The sequence below is a fragment of the Malaya genurostris genome, chromosome 1 (assembly GCF_030247185.1).
Source record: "Malaya genurostris strain Urasoe2022 chromosome 1, Malgen_1.1, whole genome shotgun sequence".
Lineage (NCBI taxonomy): Eukaryota > Metazoa > Arthropoda > Insecta > Diptera > Culicidae > Malaya > Malaya genurostris.
The window spans coordinates 96,362,249-96,386,421 of record NC_080570.1 but is presented as its reverse complement, the minus strand read 5'-3'; the positions used below and the strand labels follow the sequence as shown (position 1 = coordinate 96,386,421).

General features: G+C 34.4%; 2 protein-coding genes across 22 annotated transcripts in view; both read left to right on the top strand.

Annotated features, from left to right (window-relative positions):
* The first annotated feature begins 2,530 nt into the window (after positions 1-2,530).
* Positions 2,531-13,070, top strand: LOC131425164 (cytoplasmic dynein 1 intermediate chain). Of its 12 annotated transcripts, XM_058586800.1 has the most exons (12): positions 2,552-2,611; positions 2,681-2,744; positions 3,068-3,256; positions 3,312-3,458; positions 3,512-3,636; positions 4,982-5,044; positions 5,595-5,615; positions 7,997-8,044; positions 11,001-11,150; positions 11,207-11,363; positions 11,423-11,795; positions 11,857-13,070. In XM_058586800.1, the coding sequence occupies exons 3-12, from the start codon at positions 3,111-3,113 to the stop codon at positions 12,673-12,675; spliced, it is 2,049 nt and encodes a 682-aa protein (XP_058442783.1). In that variant the 5' UTR covers positions 2,552-2,611; positions 2,681-2,744; positions 3,068-3,110; the 3' UTR covers positions 12,676-13,070. The 12 variants fall into 12 exon arrangements, with proteins under 12 accessions (XP_058442782.1, XP_058442783.1, XP_058442792.1 ...); XM_058586799.1 differs by lacking the exon at positions 2,681-2,744 and having other exon boundaries at positions 2,531-2,651; XM_058586809.1 differs by having other exon boundaries at positions 2,587-2,744; positions 5,012-5,044; positions 10,977-11,150.
* Positions 13,071-17,762: 4,692 nt separating this feature from the next.
* Positions 17,763-24,173, top strand: part of LOC131425162 (uncharacterized) — a 38,404-nt gene continuing 31,993 nt past the window's right edge. For 5 of the 10 annotated variants that reach the window (XR_009228944.1, XM_058586796.1, XM_058586795.1 and 2 more), the window contains exons 1-2: positions 17,763-17,951; positions 18,391-18,426. The gene's annotated coding sequence lies outside the window, so the exon portion shown is untranslated. Of the gene's footprint in view, positions 17,952-18,199; positions 18,218-18,390; positions 18,427-19,421; positions 19,442-24,173 lie in introns of those variants that run through there. The other 5 variants (XM_058586791.1, XM_058586792.1, XM_058586788.1 and 2 more) reach the window with 5 other exon arrangements.

The following is a 24,173-nucleotide window of genomic DNA, read 5'->3' as shown; positions in this document are numbered from 1 at the left end:
TTTCTACAAACTTAGATTCAAATGAAAGGTGTCGTGGTCCCATATGGAATTCCTGAATTTCATCCGGATCCGACTTCCGATTCCGAAATTATAGGGTAAAGTGTGCTCAATATTGTACACCGTCGCCTAAACCGGCGAAACAAAAAACGTAAAAAAAATTCTAATGTGGTCTACAAACTACACAAATCGATAGTTATTATTAGTAGGCAACTCAATAAACCGATTCCGGCTGTCCTGGTTCCCGATATCCGGTTCCGGAAGTACCGGAAATAGTGGTCATATATACCAAAATAGATCTCACTTACTTTTCTCAGCGATGGTTTGACCGATTTCTACAAACTTAGATTAAAATATAAGGTCTCGTGGTCTCATACGGAATTCCTGAATTTCATCCGGATCCGACTTCCGGTTCCGGAATTATAGGGTAAAGTGTGTTCAATATTGTACACCGTCATATAAACCGGCGAAACAAAAAACGTAAAAAAAATTCTAAGCCTGTTTCCAAACTACAAAAATCGATAGTCATTATCAGTAGGCAACTAAACAAACCGATTCCGGCTATCCTGGTTCCCTATATTCGGTTCCGGAAGTACCGGAAATAGTGGTCATATATACCAAAATAGATCTCACTTACTTTTCTCAGCGATGGTTTGACCGATTTTCAAAAACTTAGATTCAAATGAAAGGTCTTCCGGTCCCATACGGATTTCCTGAAATTCATCCGGTTCCCGAATTATAGGGTAAAGTGTGTTCAATATTGTACAACGTCACTTAAAATATTTGCGGAAACAACAAACGTTTAAATCGTAATTTAGAGTGCGTACTAGTAGAGTTTGTATGTCATGTTAGTTGGTGGCCGTACGAACTGACTTTTATTATTCCGGTTCTCGGGTTCCGGTGCCAGAAGTGCATATAATAGTGAACCCATTTCGTTTTCTAAGAATGACTTACGCAATCAAAGCACTGTTTTATTCTGTATGTTATGCATAAGCAATCTCTTGGTTTCTTTCAAAAATTGAAGAGAAAAATTTTGAATAGAATACCACAATATTATATGTACATGAGAAAGGCATCATTACACCACTAGGTGGATTATAACAGGTTTTTATAAATACTTACAGTTCAATAGTTGCACTATTTATGTACCATTTAATTCCACTATTTCACTGTCACGTTATTACATTTTCACAGTCACTATGCTTTAATGAAGCATAACAAACGTTACAATACAGATGCGCGTATTTCGGAATGTTATTTACATCCTTCTTCAGTGTATCGGTTTTATAAGTTTGTTCGAAAGAATGCTGTAATGCTGCTCCTTTTATACGAAATGTCTTATTGTCAACGGGTAAAAACGGGAAGAGACAGGTAGTAACAAACGGGTAGGACGGTAGTTTGATTGTCAGCGGAGGGTAACAAACTGAAGAAGTGGGAGATTAAGAGATTGAGTATTTTCTAAATCTATTTGTATCTTATGTGTCGATAATAATTACAGTTAATTTTCAATGTTGAGAACATCGGATGTAAAATCAGGCACTCATGTTGAAATGGTAAGTAAACAGCATCCACAACAAGAACAATTCGTATCCATGGTTATGTTGTATTCAGAGATGCCAGGTTAAAATTTCTAATATCTGCAGACAGGGTTTCAAAAGTCTGTAAATGTGAAAAAGAATCGACAGTCAGCAAGTATGCCATGCTAGCAGCAATTTCTCTATTAGGTATTACACGCAAAACTGACTTGGCGAGCAAAAAAAAAGGTCGCGGCAATTTCAAAAGTCTGTAAATTTGGACATGATTTCTCTAGGTACTGGCTGGCAAAGATGAAAGTATTGGAATCCGGTGATTGCGAAATATGCGAAGAGCAGGAAACATCCGAACATCTAATAATGAATTGCCCGAGTTTCGGAACATTCAGATCCAATTTTCATTTCGATTTTCAATTCAAATGCCTACATGATTTATTCAAATCCAAAAATATGAAGTATTACAAGGAATTACTGAAATTTATTCGACAAGCTAAATTAAATGTGTAAAAATGTGTAAACAGTACAATTAAACTAAACCAGCAAACAAAACGTCACGCAACCGTCACAGGTATGAGACGTTGAATAACTAACTGGCCATATGGTTATCGTTTCCGGGCCACAAGCAGAAGCTGTCAGAAACAGCTTCGACCAGAGAGAAGAAGAAGAGATGAAGAAGAAGAAAATTTGGACGAAAGTCTGCGAAAAACTCGATTTTGAAAAGTCTGCACAACAAAAAATGTCTGCAGCACTATACCCGAAATCTGCAGATTTACAGACAAATCTGCACATCTGGCATCTCTGGTTGTATTCCGATTTCCAGTGATTCCAATTTCATCGATATTTCATTAAAGTACATTGTCACTCTGATAATGTACCTTTGACAGTGTACCGCATCGTACAAACCGATTTTGATGAGTGTGTTTTTACTCAAAAATAAATATCCGATACTTACCGTGTATAAAATATTTCACGCATACCAATCCAAGAGCTTCTATTTGATTTGTGGATACCTGAAATTGTACTACATTGTGCGGATTGGATCACTATAAAATATTCGTCTTCGTGTTAAAAGAGGTTCAAGTGTACTGTAGCCGAGTGCTATAGTTTTTCTTCTCCGCTTTGGTAAAAAATAATTTTCTTTGGACTTCCAGTTGTTCAACTAACCCTATAATAACTACTCAATCGTTTCATTGGTGCATTTGGTGTTAAAAATATGTAAATATTGCCAATATTAACAACGATACTCAAGTAGCTTTGTTGAGCCACTGCCCATTTGCTTGCATTCCGTTGCGTGTCTTCAGTATCTCAGTTTTTATTATTCCGCATCAATATTTTTTATTTGAAACATGATTTGTAGATTTCGCTATTAATATCGAACAACGAAGAAGTTCTGTTTGATAGTATAAAACAGATGTTAACACTTCATTTCGCAAAGTGAAAAATCGATATGATCAGAAAATGACGTCATCATTTTTTTTATTCGTCTGCCTTACATATTTGGCGATAACATTTGGTGCGGTATGCGATTTTCAATAAAGAGGAAAGCTGGAGAAGTTAGAGCAATTTAGCAAATTATCAAGAATGGACAGAAAAGCAGAATTGGTGCGAAAAAAGGCCAAATTACAGGCCCTCCGAGAGGAGAAAGAACGTCGCCAAAAAGAAAAAGAAATGAAGGACCTTGAGGAAGCGGCAGGAAAATTAGGTCACCCGGAAAGCAACACTCGAAAGTACGTAAATTTTTATAAGTTTTTTCTTTATATTTTGTGCTATTCATGTTTTCAGAGATCTGGATGAAATGCTTTCGTCGCTCGGAGTTGCTCCCGTATCCGAAGTACTTTCGTCATTATCGTCAGTGAATTCAGCAACGTCGGATCATTCTGCAAATCATACTCCAGATGCTAGTTTACAACCAAGTTTAAACGGACAAAAGTATGTTATCTTAAAAATAAGTTAAACAATTAATCTTACTTGTGATTTCACAGTTATCGGAAGAAACCTATCAATTTGAGTCTAGTATCGGTTCAAGCAACCAACATTCCACCGAAAGAAACCGTTGTTTATTCAAAACAGACGCAAACGACCAGCACGGGTGGTCACGAACGAGATGGTAAGTTTACAGTTTATCGTTAGCAGTATATGTCTATAGCATATTTCAAATTCAAATACCTTTCTATATATCACTAGCATTCCACTTGTTGATTTCGTATGGAGAAATGGAACTTCATATTTTTTTTTCAAAATTTACTAATATATGAAAGGATTAGCACACGATTATGCTCACCGGGCTAAGCTACTTATGAAACAATTTTTGTGGATGTGGCTGTACAATTCAGTTTTTTTATGAAAGCATGTTCCACTATGTTCATAGGACCAAAGTATTATCATGCTATCTTCCCTTAACTGCATAGTTTGTAAATCAACTGAATTACGAAATGGTATTTTAAATCCAGCGTTTTATATTTGATTATTTTTTTTCTACGTTCAAAGAATAAATCCGTTTAAACGTGAAATAAGATAGCAAGGCTCGGTGCGTGCATGCTAGCGTTAATTTTCGTATATGTCAAAATGTCGTATGCACGAGATATAGAAAACGTAATAAAAAACATGTTGGTAAATTCAATTCAAAATGGTCTCGAAAAAACTTTCAGGTTGTGGATATTTTTAATTGATTATTTCGAAACCATGGCAAAATGTCGGTAATAAGATATTTGTTGAGGCTTGAACATCATTTTTGAAGCATGTAAGCGTTTATTCATATCCGTTGTGAGTTTGAATTTATTTGATAAATTTGATCTTATGCATTTCAAAGATCGTTGGTCACAAAAATAATCTTCGAAAGTCATAAGAACGAGCTCTGATTTTTAGACAAAGAATATAAATGCATTCCATAAGTTTATCGTATAGTATGGAGGAGAAATTCTTCAGAACTTTCACTTCAGCTATTCATAACAATTTCCTCATTCATCTCAGCTCCAGTAGGCATCTTATATACGAAAACCATTAGGTTGAGTGAGATCTACTGTCTTTGTTCGATACGCTGTCTTCGAGGGTAAAATGATAAATAGCAGTCTTGAGAAACTCGGTAAATTAGATCAGAAAACAACCAAATGGGTAGTTTTTCTTTAAATTTACTGAACAGATCGGAAGTCGTTGATTAGAACTATAATATTCTACTAAACGTTGCAAGAAAGTAAACGAAAAATAAAATAACAGCTCGAATGAGTAATTGTATTCACTTATGTAAAGGTCTAGAGCAATCGATTAGTAGAACACTGTATTTGCTTTCTAAAAAATTGTTTAGCTGCAACTATTCAAAAAGCAAACCAGCGTTTTGATTGTAATGAGAATGGATTTTATGATTGATTTCGTTGTCCATCTTGAATATATTTTCCGTGCAAAACATAAAAAATATTGAATATAGTGCAGTAATTAAAATAAAATAACAAATACAGTTTTTTCTTGCCATTCCTCACCTCTGTCAGGATATATGGAGGATTGGTGGAGACCGCGTAAAGGTAATCAAAATACCAATGTCCCAGTTACTGTATCTATTACAAGCTATCAGAAAAACCCATGTATATGTAGAAGATCTATTAGAAATCTATTCGATAAGAATCTATTCATATATGTACCATTAGTCCAAATTCTATAAATATTGACATATTCGCTTTATTATCAATCAGAAATCACATATAACACTGGTTCATTGTGCAAGATGGAGATTTTTCCATTTTCCGCCTGGTGTCACTCGACCAAGTTAGTATCGCATTTGTGATCTTGACCAACTTTTTCGATTGGATAGACACAGTTAACACTTAGCTCAACGATATATCGCTTTGTTGTTTGTTGTGTTCATCCTGATTGGAAGCTCCTCGCCTATCAGATAGCAGCTTCAATAGGTGTTTCAAAATGATTTAATTTGAAAATGAAAAATCTCCATCTTATGCATATCTACAACGCGTACACGAATATGCTATGTAATTGCTCGATATAATTGTGCTATATGTTTAAGTTTCAAATGCTAATAATTCTAATTTTATTCCTTTACCGGCCTCACCTTTGCAGCCCATGCGACTGACTATTACGGTAAGTGTTAGATTTTCGAGTTTTCCAGTCTAACATAAATGGACCAACGCTGCTTGGAAGATCTGGATCCGAAACTGCTAATTTTTTAGGCCATCTTCCATGCAACGATAACCATTTTTTTCACCCTTCATTAATAATCACGATAGAATTTCTCATTGCGTACAAACTGTCACTGTCTCATTTACTTTTTTCAATCAACGTATATGTTTGCTGTACGTCAGCTTTGATATATCGTTTATCTAATTCGTTGTTTAGTTTACTTAGTATTTAATTAGCTAAAGTTTTAAAAACTCCGCATTTGTTGGTTCTAAAATACAAAGTTCAGTTTAATTTCTCCACCCATTATTTTTCTACATGGCTTGTTTATTTTCGATATGATCAATGATAGTTATGTAGTTTCATTGTTCAAATGAATCTGTCGTTGTCGGTCGTCATCCAAAATTGAAAACGTTCAATTCGGTTTCGTCGAAAGCACACCCGCATGGTTTTAATTAAACATACACGCAAATAAATTTTAATATTTACCATCCTGCAGAATGCTTTGAACGCAGTCAAAGTTCGTTTTAGTAGATGCTGTAAAATTAGTTTCAATATCCTGTAAATAATTGGTCATGTACTATATTATCGTAGCTGGATTATACAGGGTACGGAATGATGAAAAAATGAGGGTTCTTTTCGCAAATTAATTAGAAATTTTAGTTAAGTTATTTTGGTAAATAATTCAAGGTTTTTGTACTTTCATTTGGACAGCAATGAATTAAAAGACTAAAGGATGATTCTCGATTCGTCTCATGTTTTGGACTTCTATTCTGTGAAGGCATGTTCTGCTAATTTATCGATAATTTTTTTTAATTATCTCAAACAAAAGTTATTTCATTGAAAAAAGCTTAACAATGTGTGATCTGAACACAATATTTAGGACAAATCTGACTTGACTTATTTTTTTTATTTTGATCCGTTGTGGCGTTTTAGAAAACCTGTTCTAATTCGGGAAGTTTTCTTTCTTTAAAGTCGACCGTACCTGAAGAAAAAATCGGATATTAGAATAGCGTTTATTATCAATTGTTAGTACTTATTATTTCTTAAAATATTATATGATATTTATTTTTCATAATTCATACGTATTATTCAGATTATCTGATGTATCATCCATCAAATACGCACTGCATGCTAATGACTGGCACACATTGATAGTAAATGCGAAATAAACAGCGTTTGTTTTGAGGTTTATTTTTCTGATTAGTTGTCGCGATAATAATTTTTTTTTTACCAATAACCAATGGTTTGTTGTGATAAATATAACCGATTAACTAATATAACCGATTAATTGATCAAGTTTCTTACATTACTAATGTTTGATCAGTTAATGTTCCATGCGTTGGGAAAACAACTACATTTTGTTTTGTAAAATCTATGCCGAGAAAAATATCGATGATTTTCTTCAATTCCAACTTGGAACAATACTCAATACAGCCGGCGAACAATCACTATTATGTTAAAACGGGGTATAAATAGACGATATTAATAATAATGATACTATTACTTTATAGTTTGTTGGTGTAGAAATTTATATTGATTGAAATCAATGATATTGCTCCTTACGGTTGAAGCGGCAAAGTTGGCCCATATAAGTAAAATGATTTTATGGTTCGACTAAAGAGAATTACCCAATCTGAATGAAGAAGGGTTGTTCGAAATTTGCACACTCCAAATCGATACAGGATAGGGATTTTAAAGGCTGGTTTTTCGAACTAGAGGTAACTGTGTTACCAACAGGAGTAGTAATATTTTTTCATATATAAATAGACATGTTGAAATCAGTCCAAAACAAGTCAGTGCGTTACGAGTCCAGATAGCTGGTTCATTCGTTTTATGTTGTTGCATGTGTCATTATTTGTTGTACTATTAATTTATATGTAGTTGGTCACTTTTGCGGAAGAGGGCTCGCCAATTTGAGTACAAAAATACGCCTTATTTCGCACTCAATTATTTGGTTATGAAGGTATTTTCCATTTCATAACTTTGGCTGCGTTCTCAGCTTTGCATTTCTCGTATCATCGGTGTATGAAGCCAAACTGCATATTTTTCCTAATCATTTCATCACATTCATTGTTGTTATCCATTCATTCAAAAACAAAACAAGAATATATATTTCGCTATCTGTCGCGTTATCAGATAGTTAAAATGAGATAATGTTGAAGCAGAAATTTGATCATAATTTCGTCTTATAGTAGGGTACTTTATTAAATATTGTTGAGTTTTGCACTACATTGCGCCCCTTTTCTAAACAATTTCTTTCTTTCGATATTCAACTATAACTTACCCTTCAGTTCATAATTAACGACAATACAGTTAAAGTTGGACTTTCTTTCTGTTTCAAGATGAATACAATCTAAATCCTGGTTTAGAATGGGAGGATGAGTTTACAGGTAGGTTTTTCTAACATGACTAATCCAAATTAGTCATACTAAAAATAGAGCTTAATAGCATTTGTTTATATACTGTAATGAAACCAATTGAGAATGACTTATCGTGTTTTCGTATGAATAGCTAGCTCAGTTAAATTGAATTATTTCATCTCAGTAAGTTTGCTTCAGTTTTGAGTTAACAGGAGAATTGCACTTTGTATAGAGAAAATTGTACAAATATCTTTTTGTATTTTATACACCACGACCGGTAATGTATTTTTTTAGAGATTACGATTTTATATGCTAATTTTTGAATGAATGTCTATTTTGTGAATGTTTTTTCGTTCTCTGTTCTGTTTACTGCTACTTTCTTCAATCTTTCATTTTTTTCCTATCGCACTATGTTTGAAGTTTTTTATGTGTATCTACTTGCCGTTGACATTTCCAGAATCAAGGTTTTGACTGAAATTTTTCAATTAGTCTTAAACTTGATATTGTGTAATGGAATAGACGCTGCTCTTGATCGGGTTCAGGTTCCCATGTCCTCCTTCACCGACGTCTTTTAGCTTTTCTGTTGCAGTTTAATTAAAATCTACACGGCAATAACCTACCTAACCTACATATCATCGAAATATGTACTAATGTGCTATGTGTCATTTGAGATCAAATTTCATTTCATGAGTTTTCTATACAATCATACAGTCAATACCAGATATGTGTTTTCAGACAAAAGCAAATCGGATTCAATACAACCAAAATGGGTGGAGAAATTAGAGTACTTGTAGATTATATTCACCGGTGGGTTAATGGGAATGTGAAACACTGAAGTAATATCACAATGAATTAAGAAATGTAACAATTTCAGCCGTTATGTACAAAGCTAACCTAGTTTTCCATATGTAAATAATCAGCATCATGTTTGAATCGCTTTTTTCTTCCTTATTCTATGTCCCATTTTCTGTCACTCACACCTTAGAACGTCCATTGGCCTATATTATAACTAGGTCTCTTTAGTAGTTTGTAGCTCTCAAATATGCCTCGATTATATTGTACAAATGCTATAAAACTTAATAATTTACAAACAGAAACGTTATCAAGGGATACTCAGCGCTGGAGTTACGGTAGTGGATACGACAATGTTAATTATTACTATACATACTCGTACTTTGTTGAGCTATTATTGTTGAGTGGATGCGGATTATATAAAAACTACTCATTATAGCCCAATTTACCATGTGAAATAGGTTTTCCAAATTATTGAACTTAATTTGCGTTAAGTGGATACATTCTCTAAGTCTGGAAAATATTTCCAAATCTGAAATACACACGATTACGAGCAGAAAATACAAAGGTGATGATTGATAATTCCCGAATCCATGGCGTTCATCCCCGTCATCGAGATGAAAGACGTAACTTTTCCTTATTAAACATTATATCTTCTATTATTTTTGTCACAGACAAAATTGTGACATCCAACTTTCTTAACATAGTTTTTCAGTCCGATGTATGCCCCCTCCATCGTCACAAAGTATCATGTAACAATTTAAACGTCATTTTCTAAATAAAAAATTTGACTGTCTCCGCAAGTGGACTCGATTTACCAATCGTTTCAATTTGTTAGGGATTCTAAATTCGCGACATTTCTGTGAATGAAACTTCATTTTTTGATTGTTTCGAAATTTTGAGACGATTTCCAAAACAACAGGATGACGATTCTAGGTTAGTCGGACGACATTTGCTGTTTGATTTGCTTGCAGCAGAGTTCGGAAAATGTTTATCTAGACATTAATTAGTTTGCACAGTATTTTTCATTGAACAACAGTGTTTTATCAACACATTAAATTACTTTTTTTATCTTTTCTAATTTTCCTAAAGTGAAGAGTTACAATAACTAACATACTAATGAACCGAATGTCATGAAATTTTAACAGATGCTATCTGAATGATGTCTCTGTTGAGTCTATTGAGCGCTAGAGGGATTTCTAATCGATTAAAATTCCGTTTGTTTATTGTTCGCACAGTAAAAAAATATGAAAATTACAATTTTTTGTTAATATAATGGCAACAACAATTCTGGTTTAATTCAAAAAATGTTTTTCTGAAACACTCAACATTTGTTTGAAACAAGTTGCAGTTTTAATTAATTGCGTTCTGGTTTGAATCTACGGCACCTTTGTCGAAACTAACAAATTGCGATTCTTTTCTTATGTGGAAAGTGCTGTATTCGAATGCATCTTGAAAAGTGATCTATAATTCAATGATACATTTTCATGGTCGGAAACAAAATCGTAACTCAATTTGGTTCTTTAATTTAAAAAAACTGTTTTTTTCCCTTTTTCACATTCATGAATTGTGAGAATCTAGAAGTATACTGTTTTTGGTGTACTCTTTCATGATGTAGAACCTAATCCTTACCCACTATTAAACTGTTTATTTGAGACCAATCCGAAAGTCGATATTCAATTCAAACCGAGAAATTTTGGTGTAAATGTAAATTTACTGGAACGAATGAAAGTTGACCTTATGTGCTCAGCTAGACTGCGTCTTATAAATCATTCTATGCTGATAACCAACTATTTACGATTTTTTATTTAATCATAAATTATTAATTGATAATTCAATAATTCAATTACAATGGTCACCGCTAAAAAACGTCTGAGAAATCTGTTGAAAAAGGGTATAAAATCTCCACTATACTCGATGCATTCATGATATGACTAAAAACTTTTGCATTTTCGATCAGCTGAATGGCAGAATACGTTGTCTTTTTCCTTGTAATGTAATAAATTTATGAACACATCTTTTGGTTTTTCATATTTTGTATATAACCTGTTAGACATCTCACTTGGAAATCTTAACACACTATTTGGTAACCTCGATCGGCTAGGGTAGATGTAGCATAATTATATTCAGTTCCGAGAGGTCTAGAGCAAGATTAGTTTTACTTATACAGTGCTTACTTTTGGCGATGGTCAAGGTGATGATGAGGAAAACTCCCTGACTCATATCGATCATGGCTTCCATTCGAAACTACCACCGGGAATTCTACCGCATGGACTACCAACGGTCAAGGAAGTGGCGCCAGCTATTACTCCTCAAGAGCAGAAAAAGGATGAAGTCAAAGAAGGTATGGCATATTTATTGGAGTTTGTGATAAATCTCATTGTTCATAATTTCTTCTAGTTAAAGAGCTTTCTGCTGAACAGAAACAGATGATAATTCTATCAGAAGATTTCCAACGATTCATACTTAAAGCTGGGAAAGTTATGGAACGTGCACTCTCGGAAATGGTTGATATTTATACAGATTACATTGGCGGCGGAGATACTGATGATATAAAGTAAGATTTACTGTACGTTTCAATTTTAGAAAAACTTCTCATATACATTTTCTGTACAGTGATGAACGCTCACTTGCTCGATTATCTCTCAATCGAACGTTTTACTGTGATCGTTGGTCTAAAAATCGGTGCGTTACTTCGTTCGATTGGTCAACTCATCATCCAGAACTAATGGTTGCTTCCTATCACAACAACGAAGAATCTCCTAATGAACCTGATGGTGTTGTAGTAATCTGGAATACAAAATTCAAAAAGCACACCCCGGAAGAAGTGTTTCATTGTCAAAGTGCTGTAATGTCAGCGTGTTTTGCAAAGTTTCACCCTAATTTAATTCTTGGAGGAACTTACTCTGGTCAGATAGTGTTATGGGATAATCGAGTACAGAAACGAACACCTATTCAAAGAACACCACTTAGCACGAATGCTCATACGGTAAGAAAATTTATCAATATATCGTAAAGTAGACGCTGAATTTTATATTGATCTTTTATAGCAACCGGTCTACTGTCTTTCCATGGTTGGTACACAAAATGCGCACAACGTAATTTCTATTAGCTCCGACGGTAAAATGTGCTCTTGGAGTTTGGATATGTTATCACAGCCACAAGACGTTCTGGAGTTACAACAGCGCCAATCGAAAGCAATTTCAGTAACGTGTATGGCGTTCCCGCACAACGAAGTCAACAATTTCGTTCTCGGCAGTGAAGATGGTTACGTTTACTCAGCATGTCGCCATGGAAATCGATCTGGTATTGGAGAGACCTATGAGAAGCATTTGGGTCCAGTAACGGGCATTTCCGCGCATCACAATCAATCGTCACCCGACTTCGGACACTTGTTCCTAACTTCTTCTATTGATTGGACCATAAAATTATGGAGTTTAAAGGATAACAAACCTATTTACTCATTTGAGGATAACTCTGACTATGTGATGGACGTAGCTTGGTCCCCTATCCACCCAGCACTATTTGCCGGAGTTGATGGTAGTGGTCGCCTGGATCTATGGAACTTGAATCAGGACACTGAGGTTCCGACCGCATCAGTTGTAGTTGAAGGTCAACCTGCATTAAATCGAGTTTCATGGACGCCATCGGGTCTGCATGTGACTGTTGGTGATGAAGCTGGGCGTATTTATGTTTACGATGTGGCTGATAATTTGGCCACACCACGTATGGATGAATGGAACAAGCTCAATTCGGTGCTCAATGAACTCAAAATGAATCAAAATGACGAATTCGATGATTTAGATAAAAAATCACCCATTCCTCAGACTCCATCATTAACGTCACTTTCCTCGTCGCCCCTTATATGAAATTCAATTAGGCCCTATTGAAGATGCGATAGGGACTAAAACTCTAAATAAACACTAATGCTCATTTGAAATGAGCGAGCTGTTTTTATTTTTTGGCCGGATATTGTATAAGGCAAAGGAGATATAAGGGGTAAAGTCTGGAGATAGTTACTTGCATAAGAGACTAAAAGAAGTGGCTTGGAAGAAAGTTTCATTCAATCATTAGATTGTGGAAAATATTTTCACGATTATCCTGTACGGATTTATCAAATATCGCATGCCGAAAAAATGTAGGCTATTAAAAAGAACTAACGTTCGGTAGTATCCTATATTAAACTATGTTCAAGATCTAAACAAGTAATTTATTATCCTATGTTAACATTGTCTTAAAATAAAACATATGTAGTGCTAGTTAAGTGCATTTTTTTTGATTTTATATTTTCAAAATTTAACATTCCTGTTCGGTAAGTATCTATGGATGACTAAAACATGGTATTTCATTTTACATTTCTTGCGAAGCATCATTTGCACTAAATACTAACGAAAACTGGATAGTACGATTTAGTAAGACACGAAGATGAGTATTTTTTACGTTATTAATATGTTTAACATGTCTTCACATTGTTTAATTATTTGTATTATTGACTAACATAGCAACAATTAGTTGAGAATAGTGTTAGTAACATTTAAAACCTATTTCTTAGGTAATTTCAAAACATTTATGTAACAATCGGTTTTTACATCTTTAGACATGGAAGACAAAATAGGAGATCAGGGTCTAGACCGAAGCGGATACAATACGAAATTTTTAGTAGTTTTACTGATGAAGACATGAATACGATAAAGCAGTTGGTAGGATGACATAATAACGATTCAATCGTCGCCACTGACAGATGATCAAACAATACAGACGCACGAACTATTGCTTAACTGGTGATCGCCACATTACCTCCCGAATTTTCAAAATCTCTGCTGTATTTGCAGCAGAATATACTCGTGTCTTTCATTACAAATTGGTCATGCAAGGGAATTTGTAACTTGGGTTATAGGCTGGAGAAAACCTACCTACCATGATGGCCTCGGTTTCTACAGGCGTTACTCGTGTTTGTTTATGTGATGTAGCCGTTTGGTATAGAATCTAAGGAACTTGAAAACCCCCACCCTTGGCCAGTGTAGTCCATAAAAAGGAAAAAAGATACCAAATGTGTTATCGTTAGATATTAGAATGTGGAGAAAAAAGTTATGAATAAGCAATTAAGATATGCTTCTATTATTTTAACTCAACTGTGGTTACGTTGATCCCCGCTTTGTGAAAATTCTGGTTTCTCCGAGTTGATGAGTTCAAGTATATTAATTTTCTAGAGTATTTTGTTTTGGGTTTCGTAGGCCTTGGCTCCATGAATATACCCACACTGTTAACGGCAAGAATTCTTAATACATTCACAACTTATTAAAATTTTCAGACGAAAGTTTATAATAAAATTCCAAACATGCAAATGACATTGTTCAATTGATATCTAAAAACGCAGCTTGTGACAATCGTTGTTATCACATGCATTGGCCGATCTGTAATGTTGCTACTAGTGTGCATTATAACGCTATCACTACACGAATAATGCAGTTGTCGAATGCCAGGTGATGATGAAATGATTGAAAATCCTTATTTACATCAATAGATGCATTAAAGTTGATGAAAGATGTTGTTCCAATATTTGTGAAGTTTATTGATTTACGTACGATCAGTTATAGGATTACTAAACAATTGAGAAGTAATCTTAAATTTTTCAAATTTTGTTCATTTAATGATTATGCTTTTAGTTTTTGTTCCACTCCTAGTAAGACATTTACCCGTACCATGCTCTACATTTCAATTTCGCAATCATCAGACTGATAAGATTCGGACGTATCTATTATCTATAGGTCTCGAAAATGTTTACATGTACAGATAATAGCAATATATCAGTAAGCAAAGGTATTACATTCCTTCTGCGGAATTTGAGTATTCCGTTTCAACAGACTCCGCAACCTTTTCTCAACATACGGATCCATTGCAAGTGCTACGATTATACTGTAAGACTAGCGCATTTTTGAAATGTTTTTTCATCAATAATAATCGAGTATTCCCCGTCCTTTAGCTCAGGAAGGGGTGTGGGCGCGTTGTATCGGTCGGCACTAACATCTGTGTCATCATAATCACTAACATCTTCATAGCGATAATCAGAAGACACCAGCTCTGGTGAATATGACGGGTGTGGTAGGAGCATATAATTTTTTTTTTGATCATGTGAAGGAGTGTTGTCATACTGCGGAATGATATTGATTAGTGTGAGATCTGCTATCACTATTTACTATATTGCTTTAAAACATAAGAAGATGCAAATTTTCGCATTGCTATGTTGACTATTGTACATTTTCACAAACGTCAGGAAAGACATTCGGCTTAGGCGCAATAGAAAAAGTGTTTCGCAAAATGCGTTAAATTTACGTCTGTTCAGCAGTTCCAAGTTAGTAAAATTGGTTGTGCCCATAGCACAAAAACAGTTTTTAGCCAAACTCTGTAATAAACGTTATATAAAGACTTTCAATCTATGTTGTACAAGAAACTCTTTCAACATGTACTGATATCATCATAAATGAATCTTTTGAACAAACGTATCTCTAGTTCTTTTTTTGATACCAAATACTTATCAACTCAAAAACTTTGCGGTTGGTTATGTGAGTTATGTTAACATTCTATTTTCACTACTTTATGTTTCGTCTTCGACTCGTCAGTACATAACAGTTTATGTTGAACTGTTATGTAATCTAGCAGCTCAACATAAACCGCGAGACAGACATAAAGTTTCTGCTACTTACAGAACACTTTTTTTATTTGCACCGAAGTGCAACTTCTTTACTGTCGTGCCGAACGTAAACGAGTTTCGACTTAAACTGGCCGATTCAGGTGATGGTCATTTAGGGGTTATCCTATTTTGTGCTAGGTTACATAACAGTTCAACATAAACTGTTATGTACCGACGAGTCGAAGACGAAACATAAAGTAGAGAAATCGGTTATGTGCCCAATGCACAAAATAGGATAACCCCTAAATGACCATTCTATTTTCATCCAAATTTAGTACAGCCAATGGACATAGTTTTTATAAATATTTATTTCCAATTGAGCTGAATTACATAATAATACTTAATTATACAAAACTTGTCTTGTAAATGTTTAATAAGCAATTGTGTGTATTAATAGAAGTCAAATAATATTCCTTGTCAATCACCAACAAAAATTTTTGTTTTTGTCGGCTCCTATAAAACCGATTTCGAACACTGGTTATCTCTGATAATAATATGTGAAAAACGCTTACAGTATATCACATTTTCGGATTGTGATACATGCAACATTTCCACAGTCAGATCGACGACGTTAGATGTTTCAAATGCAAATACGTATGTTGTATGTTTCTTTTATCGGAATCATTTTTGTCAGGCTTCTAATACACATACATTGGTAATTTAATGTAGCATTGAAGGATATAATCCCAAGGGTGCCGTTGAAATAATGAACGAAGTAAAAAGGGTATCAAATTGAAATGATGCAAAATTCTAGTCAATTATTGCTGTATGATTTGATCTACGCTTTGTTGCACCTCCGTATAGTGCTGACTAACCGGGGTTCATTTTTTGCATGTTGCACACAATTTGATTTCCCTGAATAAATATATGTTGAATGATCTCATAGTTATGACGCACTGTTTTTTAAATCGTGGTCGTTTTGTTTCTCAGATTGTAGACAGAGTATAGTTGACCAAAGAAGAGAGAACGCGTCATTGAATGTGCATGTTGAGAATTTGCTGATGTATATGTGTTAATATCAGCCTTGAATAATCCCCTCAAAAGTAGTTCTGGCAGGACGACGTGAGTAAAACAGTTTACATATATAACAGCAGCTGGAGGTTTTATATTGGAGATCTATTATAGAACTGAAACTGGAACACACCGGTGAACGACCGGGGTTACATAAACAGATATAAAAATGAAACTGAAATAAACATATCTCCATGTAGCCGTCTCGGGTTGGCGGTTCAATGCATAGGACACACAGCCAGTTGTCGTATGCTTGAGCCCCGACCTGGAAGGATTTTTAGTGTCAGTAGGATCCATAGTACTAGCCATGCAATGATTCTGTACACTAAGAATCGGCTGCGAAGTCTGTTGAAACAGAAAGGCCAAATTCCACAAAAAGGAATGTAATGCCAGGACTTTGCTTATGTAGCCGTTCTAGTTTTAGTTATTCGTTATTGTGTATTTTAACAATGTAATAGGCAGCCGTTCTATTTTGTATACATTTGAAACACGGATAAAAGGCTGCCAGATTTCAATTTTAAAACTAACATAAATTATACTTCCAGAACAAGAACACTCCTGAAAATGCCCTTAGACGATGAATTATAACACTTTTGTTCCATTCAGACGACCATCTACTAACCATGAAGATTTATTAGTTATATCGCTGATTAAAACATATCGATAAACCATAAATCACAGATGATTCAAGAATGTGACGTTTGTAAGTGCAACGCATTTTCTAATAATGGAAAGCATTTCATTGCAGTCATTGTCGTTTCTAATAGAGGGTCAAGGTATAGCAAAAAAATTGTTTTGTTAGTAGAGTCGCCATGTTATTTTGCGGACTGCTTGATTTTCAGTCAACGAATTGTGATAAAATTGAATACAACATCTTCGGGTTTAGTACTGCAGGAAAATTAGTTTAATAATTGTACAGTACTGCTGTTAATAGCCACGCGAAAACTCGAAGTGTGCACCTATTTTACATCTTCCTCATAGAGTGTGGTTTATAATATATAAAATTAACAGTACAGCTGAGATGAATAGCGGTATCGTTACCTTACGTAGTGTAAAATATTATTACTTTCAATTTTTTGCAATAATTTTTACATTTTCTGTTCTCAACCAAATTTGCTCTTCTCAACTAAATCGGGATAAGTGTGTTGTTTTTGTGAAACGATTTGTAGTCGTTTCATGTCGAAAGAAAGATAAAACAATAAAATTCGCTCTCACTGCCCTCCAGCTGCAATTCGGGCATTAGTCAAGAGAGAAACGTCTAGTTGTACGTACATGCCGCATACGATCGTTTGGGTGGTTTTTCATGACTAGTGTTTGATATATTTCCGTTCGCGTCGGTTCGAGTATCAACACAATCATTAGTGTTTCGATTCAAAACATAGAAAAGTATTTCGTTATTTGCTGACCACAGTTGAAAACGGAATAAAAGGTAACGACAAACAAGTGAGTGAATTGTTCATTGTGATTTAAATTATCGCCCGCAAATTTGATCCGGTATCCCCCTTCGAAAGCAATTATTTGGTGGATTCGGTTACATTGTTTCACTGTTTAAATTCAAATGAGTGAGAGAATAAGAGAAGTTTATTTTTAGCAAAGTGGGCAGTGTTTGTGATCTGGAAATTTGTTGAGTCGCGTAATAAAGTTGACCGAAAATTTCATATTCACAGCGTCGATTGAGCAGCGCAATATTATTGAAAAACACCGCCAAAGTAAGGAAAGAAAAATGTGCAGAAAATAAGCTTCTTATCAAACAGTTGGGTTTTTTGCGCTCTTATCGGTTGAGTTCTGATGGTTAAATGGCGTGTTTATTAAACTTTTCTTAGTGATTTCTTTGGATAACTCGTATTATGTTTGTGTTATTATGTTTGGTGTTCAATTTTAGCTTTAACTGCGACTAACAATAAAAACTGAAATTTCGGTAAGTTTTTATCTAGCTAGTAATATTTAATTATTGTAGTTTTCATTTTCACCATTTTCACAGCATAAAGTACAAACAGTTCTCATGTCAGTGAAGCCAATCGTGAGAACATGTGATTTGTACAAACAATATGAGCTGAATAGCTATTGTGTTCAAAACTGCCGACTGTGTTTCTCTGTAATCGAAAGGATGATCTAATATTACATCTAATGATTAAATGCTACCTACGAAATGTTAAGAGCACCTAATTCATGCCCAAATGATTGAATATAGTAGCTACGTTGAGTCAACAAGTGAAGGTTACTTCCTGTTCATGTATACTACCCGAGTAGAGTGTGATATCAAATTGAAAACTTTTTTCGATACACTTACGTTCTGAGTAGTAATGACTAAGTCTGCCTCTAATTTTTGTTATTTTTAATATAAAGAAAAATAGGAAATGCAATGATGCAATGAAGCAATAGTAAAGTTAAATCAATTTTCGTTAGATATGTTGTCTCTATTCGTAGTACTCATAGGCATTTTTGTTACCTAAATTCTAATTAGAATTTATGTTACGCGCATAACAGAATTTTTTTAATATTATTTTCTGTGAATTCGAAAAAAAAATCAATAAAATTAATAACAACAGCTAGTAAGAATTGCTATCTATGCTAAGCCTCATATGGCTATTTCCACCAACAGTGATGCTTTAAATTTTGAAATATTGGTTTCTCGAACCGTTTGATATTAAACTTTGTTCGGGTACATGATCGTTTCAGTTGTTTGTTTTCTAACCTTCGTGAAAGGAAGTAAGGTGCACACAGTGATTCAGAAAACTTGTTTTGCTGAATTGTAATGATGTCAGTATAACCAAAGGCTGACGAACGAGTTGGTGTCGATCAAATCGGTTCAACTCAGCCCGCTGACGGGCGGCCGGTAGTTACCGAAACAAAGACAAGTTGACAGTAGCGTTGTTCCAGAAACTAACAACGGAAAAGGTTGGCAAAATCAGGATCAACTTTCTTCGATTTGGGTAAAACTTTGTATACGTTCAGTACGGCAATCAATCAATTCAACACGGAAACATACACTGAGAAAAGTTAGAAAACCAAACAACAAAATTAGAAAAACAAATAACAAACAAAACAATTTTTTTACTATTTTTTTCCTAATCTAGATGTTAAAACCAATATTTGAATTTAAGTTGATCAGTGCTCTTTCAAAAACGAAGAAGTAACAACTAAAACAATTTCCAATAATTTGCAAAACTTTGATTACTTGAACAGTCAATTCTATACTAGAATAAGATTTTCCAGATATAAAATAATAAATTTTTGTGTTTTTTCGTAGACGTAGCCGTTCTTGAAATATTTAGACAATAAATTCAAAAAATTCAAAAGTAGAAAAATACTGTGTTGAATTGTGCCGTTTTATCTTTTTTTTTAATAGTCATTACTCTAAAACAATCAATTGCTCAAAAAAAGTGTCCAAGAAGATGTTGTACGAAATCAAGTAGGTAGTCTAAAAAAGTAAATGCTCTATGTTTTTTCAAGATTTTGAAAACTTACTGATAACTTAAAATTAAAAAAAACTATCTCTTATTTATTATTTTTACGTTTCGTCTTTGACTCATCATTGAACTGCTTAGTACTAAACTCGGCAGTTCAATTTGAACCGCTAAGCAGACGTAAAGTTTCTGCTATTTACAGAACACTTTTTGTTTTGCAACGGAGTGCAATGTCTTTTCTGACGTGCCGAACGAAAACGTGTTTTCGATTATTTCTGGCCGATGCAGGTTTGGTCATTTAGGGGTTAGCCAAATTTTGTGCTAGGGCACATAACCGTTTTTATTATTTTTACGTTTCGTCTTTGACTCAGTGCAGAGCAGTTCAAATTGAACTGCTTAGTGCTAAACTTTATTAACTCTTTTATTTGTTTCGCCATATTATATTCTAATTGTAATCAACATTTGACGTTTACGTTTATGAGATATACATGCATAAAACTCTTCATTTGTGAACAATTTAGTAAGTGGTGCAGCATGCCGATCAAAGATCGAAAATTTGAATCTTGAAAAATCTCCAATGGGGGAGCCAAATAAAATTTCCGAAAAAAATTTGGTGGCTGATGCCCCATATATATTACTTTGTGGATGTTCCTTCACAGTGAACTATAATAAGTTATGTTTGAACTACAAGTAAAACAAGAAATCGTATAGCATGTTTTTATCATCCCCATAGCCCAGATATCCGGGATAAGATTACTAGCAAAATTAAATATTATTTTTGTATCGGAATAAATAATCGACGAAGGATTTGATGCATGACTTAATAGTGTGTTGACAAAAGGTTACGTCTATCAGCTTTTGTTGCGATAATATATTGTCCAGTATTGTCAGCAACTTCGTTAAATATATACTTCATGTGTTTTCTTAAAACGTCAATTAGGGTAACAGAGGCATTTGGCCACTTCATATATTTTGGCCCACCTAACATAATTCATGGATTTAATCGATGTTAAGTAACCCATGTTGCATCAATTTGAAAAATCAAAGTCTTGACTTTACATTCCTTTTGTGGAATTTGGCCTTTCTGTTTCAACAAACTTCGCAGCCGATTCATATAGCGTACAGAATCATTGCATGGCTAGTACTATGGATCCTACTGACGCTAAGAATCCTTCCAGGTCGGGGCTCGAACATACGACAACTGGCTTGTAAGACCAGCGTCCTTTGCATTGAACCACCAACCCGGGGCATCAATTTGAAGCTAATGGCATTAAATTACCTATTGCGGAAGGGTTTTTCAAAGATATTACAACATTTGGTGTATATTTTTACAAAGTGGGCCAAAATAAAATCAATCCTAAAGTTAGCCAAAATACCTCTGTTACCCTACGCTATAGAATTTGTTTCAGTTTGCTTACATGTTGTTATTGTCTGGTTTCGGAAAAAAATGCTTTCATCCACCTAGAGGTGTTATGAAGCCTTTCTCTAATAACTCATGTTTTCATTATTATTACTAATGTCGTTTTCGCTTGAGAAAACTGAAACTAACCCAAGGTAGCGAAAACGACATAGGGGATTCTCAAAAAAAAAAAACTTTTCTTTGAATATTGAATAAGAACAAAAAAAGTTTGTTTGAGCATACACTAGCATAACTTTTTCAATTTTTAACAATTTTGACCCAAGCTAATAATCTTCATTTTCACTAAATTTCTGTTTGAGCTGTTAGTACAATATTCTCACTAATAGTATTGTTGTTGTACCGTTTAATTCCACTATGTCACGTCATTACACTCTCACAAAGTCACTATTTTCATGAAAGTGTATCAAACGTTATAATACAGATACGTTTTTCGGAATTTTATTTACATTCTTCAGTGTATCGGTTTTATAAGTTTATTGTATAACCGTATAAACTTATAAAACCGATACACTGAAGAAGGATGTAAATAACATTCCGAAATACGTATCTGTATTATAACGTTTGATACACTTTCGTGAAAATAGTGACTTTGTGAGAGTTTAATGACGTGACATAGTGGAATTAAACGGTACAACAACAGTACTATTAGTGAATCTTCATTTGCTCTAAATGTCGGCTCAAAATTTAAAACATATATCACCCTGTTGTTCCAGAACCAGAAGTCAGATCCAAATAAAGTCAAAAGCCGTATATTTTTTGACATACGTAGACCCTTTTATTTAAGTCTGAGTGTGTGAAAAACCAGCAAAACCTATAAATTGAAATAATTTTGAGTCAAATTTAGAAGAATTTTTACGTTTTTGCCGTATCGCTCTATATGACACATTGTAATTTTTTTGGGGAACCGGAAACTGGATCTGGATAAAAGTTTACAAAAACTTATGGGAACAAAATACTTTTCATTTAAATTTAAGTTCGCGAAGATCGGTCTAGCCGTTTCTGAGGAATTGGAGTGTTTCCGGTTTTGAGCACAGGAGCACTTTTCCGGTACTACCGGAACCAAGAATGATGCGATATACCCAAAATCAACGTATTTGGTCATAAGCTAATACAATGTATTTGGCTCATGGAAAATTAATTTTTATACTTATTAGTCTATAATTCCGGAACCAGAAGTCGTATCCAGATGAAATTCTGGATTTCTGTTATATGGAATTGTAAGACCCTTCACTTGAATCTAAGCTTGTTAAAATTGAATGAATGGATTATTTTTGACAGATCGATGGTTATTTTCCGACATTGAAAAAAATCTTGCAATGAAAATTCTAACATTAATTCTTTAGTTAAAATGATTTCCAGTGGAAAATAAACCCAAATAACTTTCCGTCCGTCAAATTTTGAAATGGGCCGAAGTGTTAGTTAGATTTAACTACTCGACACAAAATAACCACTCAAGTGTCAGAAATTTAACCAAAAGTTAAAATTAACCGCGAAATCGTTCACAGCCTAAGTAGCAACTCGAGCCGCCCTGCAATGGCTCATGGACTCTTGTATTTGATCTTGCACACAATGGTAGTTTATGCATGCGAAATCGTACGCCACGATGATTTTTAGCGAATTTTCACTTGTATGCTTGATACAGCTTTTTGAAAACAGTCGTACTAGCTTGGATGCCTGTTATCTGTGGTATTAGTATGTAGTGCTAGAAACAATGCACCAGTGTAAAAGTTATTGATAATCATTTTTTCATACTTTAATACCTTGATATATAGAGCAAAACGGTTACTTGTACCCAAAATGACTGTTAGTATATATACTATTGTTAATGTCATCTACCAGACATCTCACTACCACGCTTTTACATCTTCCTTTCGTGTGTTTAGTACCGCTTGCTATGAGTATAAAACTCTGGTTGTTGGTTTGATTTAAAAAGGTTATGAAGGCATTTATAAACATTTTGCATGTGCGCTAAATATTTGTTATCTGTGATATAAAGCAGTAGCAGTTGATAACGACATTGACGCTCTGACAAGTCTCGATATACTATTGACGGTACATTGTATGACATTATGACTCACTTCGAATTTTGCCATCCCGACTAGTAGTGGTTCTTTATAACCATATCTGCACGCTTGTACAAAGTGGTTCAGTGGTTGATGATGACATCACCACCTTATCGCCCCTCCATACAAATCAGCAAGTTGAGTATCACAACACATTTCGGTCCGAGCTCTTTGATTCAATTATTTTAATTCTATATTGATTGGGAGAATCGCTAGGTATTTTGCTCCAATTGGATATAATATAAAAATACACCCGTTATTGAATACGAGTTTTTACTTTTCTCATATAGAAAGGTTATTCAATCACTCTGAAAACCGGCTTTTGAACAGTTTGAGTTTTACATACCATTCGACTCAGTTCGTGCGCAAAATGTCTGTGTGTGTATTAATGTGTGTATATAACGTTCTTGGGCACCTATTTTTCTTGGAGATAACTTTACCGATTTTTACAAACTTATATTGCCTGGGGTTCCATACAAAATTCCTGAATTTTGTTTGAATCCGACTTTTGGTTCCGGAGCTATGGGATTTTCATTTTAATTTTAAATTTTCAATTTTATCCGGATGCGACTTCCGGTTCCGGAAATACAGAATTGAGTGTTGAAAATTTCAATCCGTTATACTGAGCAGCGATGCAAACCACGGAAAAATATTTCAAAACTGGTCTCAAATCAGTTCCAATTGATAGAGCTTGTCAGTTTGACAGACAAACGAATCCATTCCGGTTATGCCGGTCCCCGGCTTCTGGTTTCGGAAGCACCGGAAATAGTGATCA

Bases quoted from the DNA above. Each gene is read 5' to 3' on its own strand.
- LOC131425164 (XM_058586799.1), top strand. From the start codon at position 3,111: ATGGACAGAAAAGCAGAATTGGTGCGAAAAAAGGCCAAATTACAGGCC. The intron at 3,257-3,311 runs GTACGTAAATTT...TCATGTTTTCAG, and splicing joins CCGGAAAGCAACACTCGAAA to AGATCTGGATGAAATGCTTT. The intron at 8,045-11,000 runs GTAGGTTTTTCT...GCGATGGTCAAG, and splicing joins ATGGGAGGATGAGTTTACAG to GTGATGATGAGGAAAACTCC.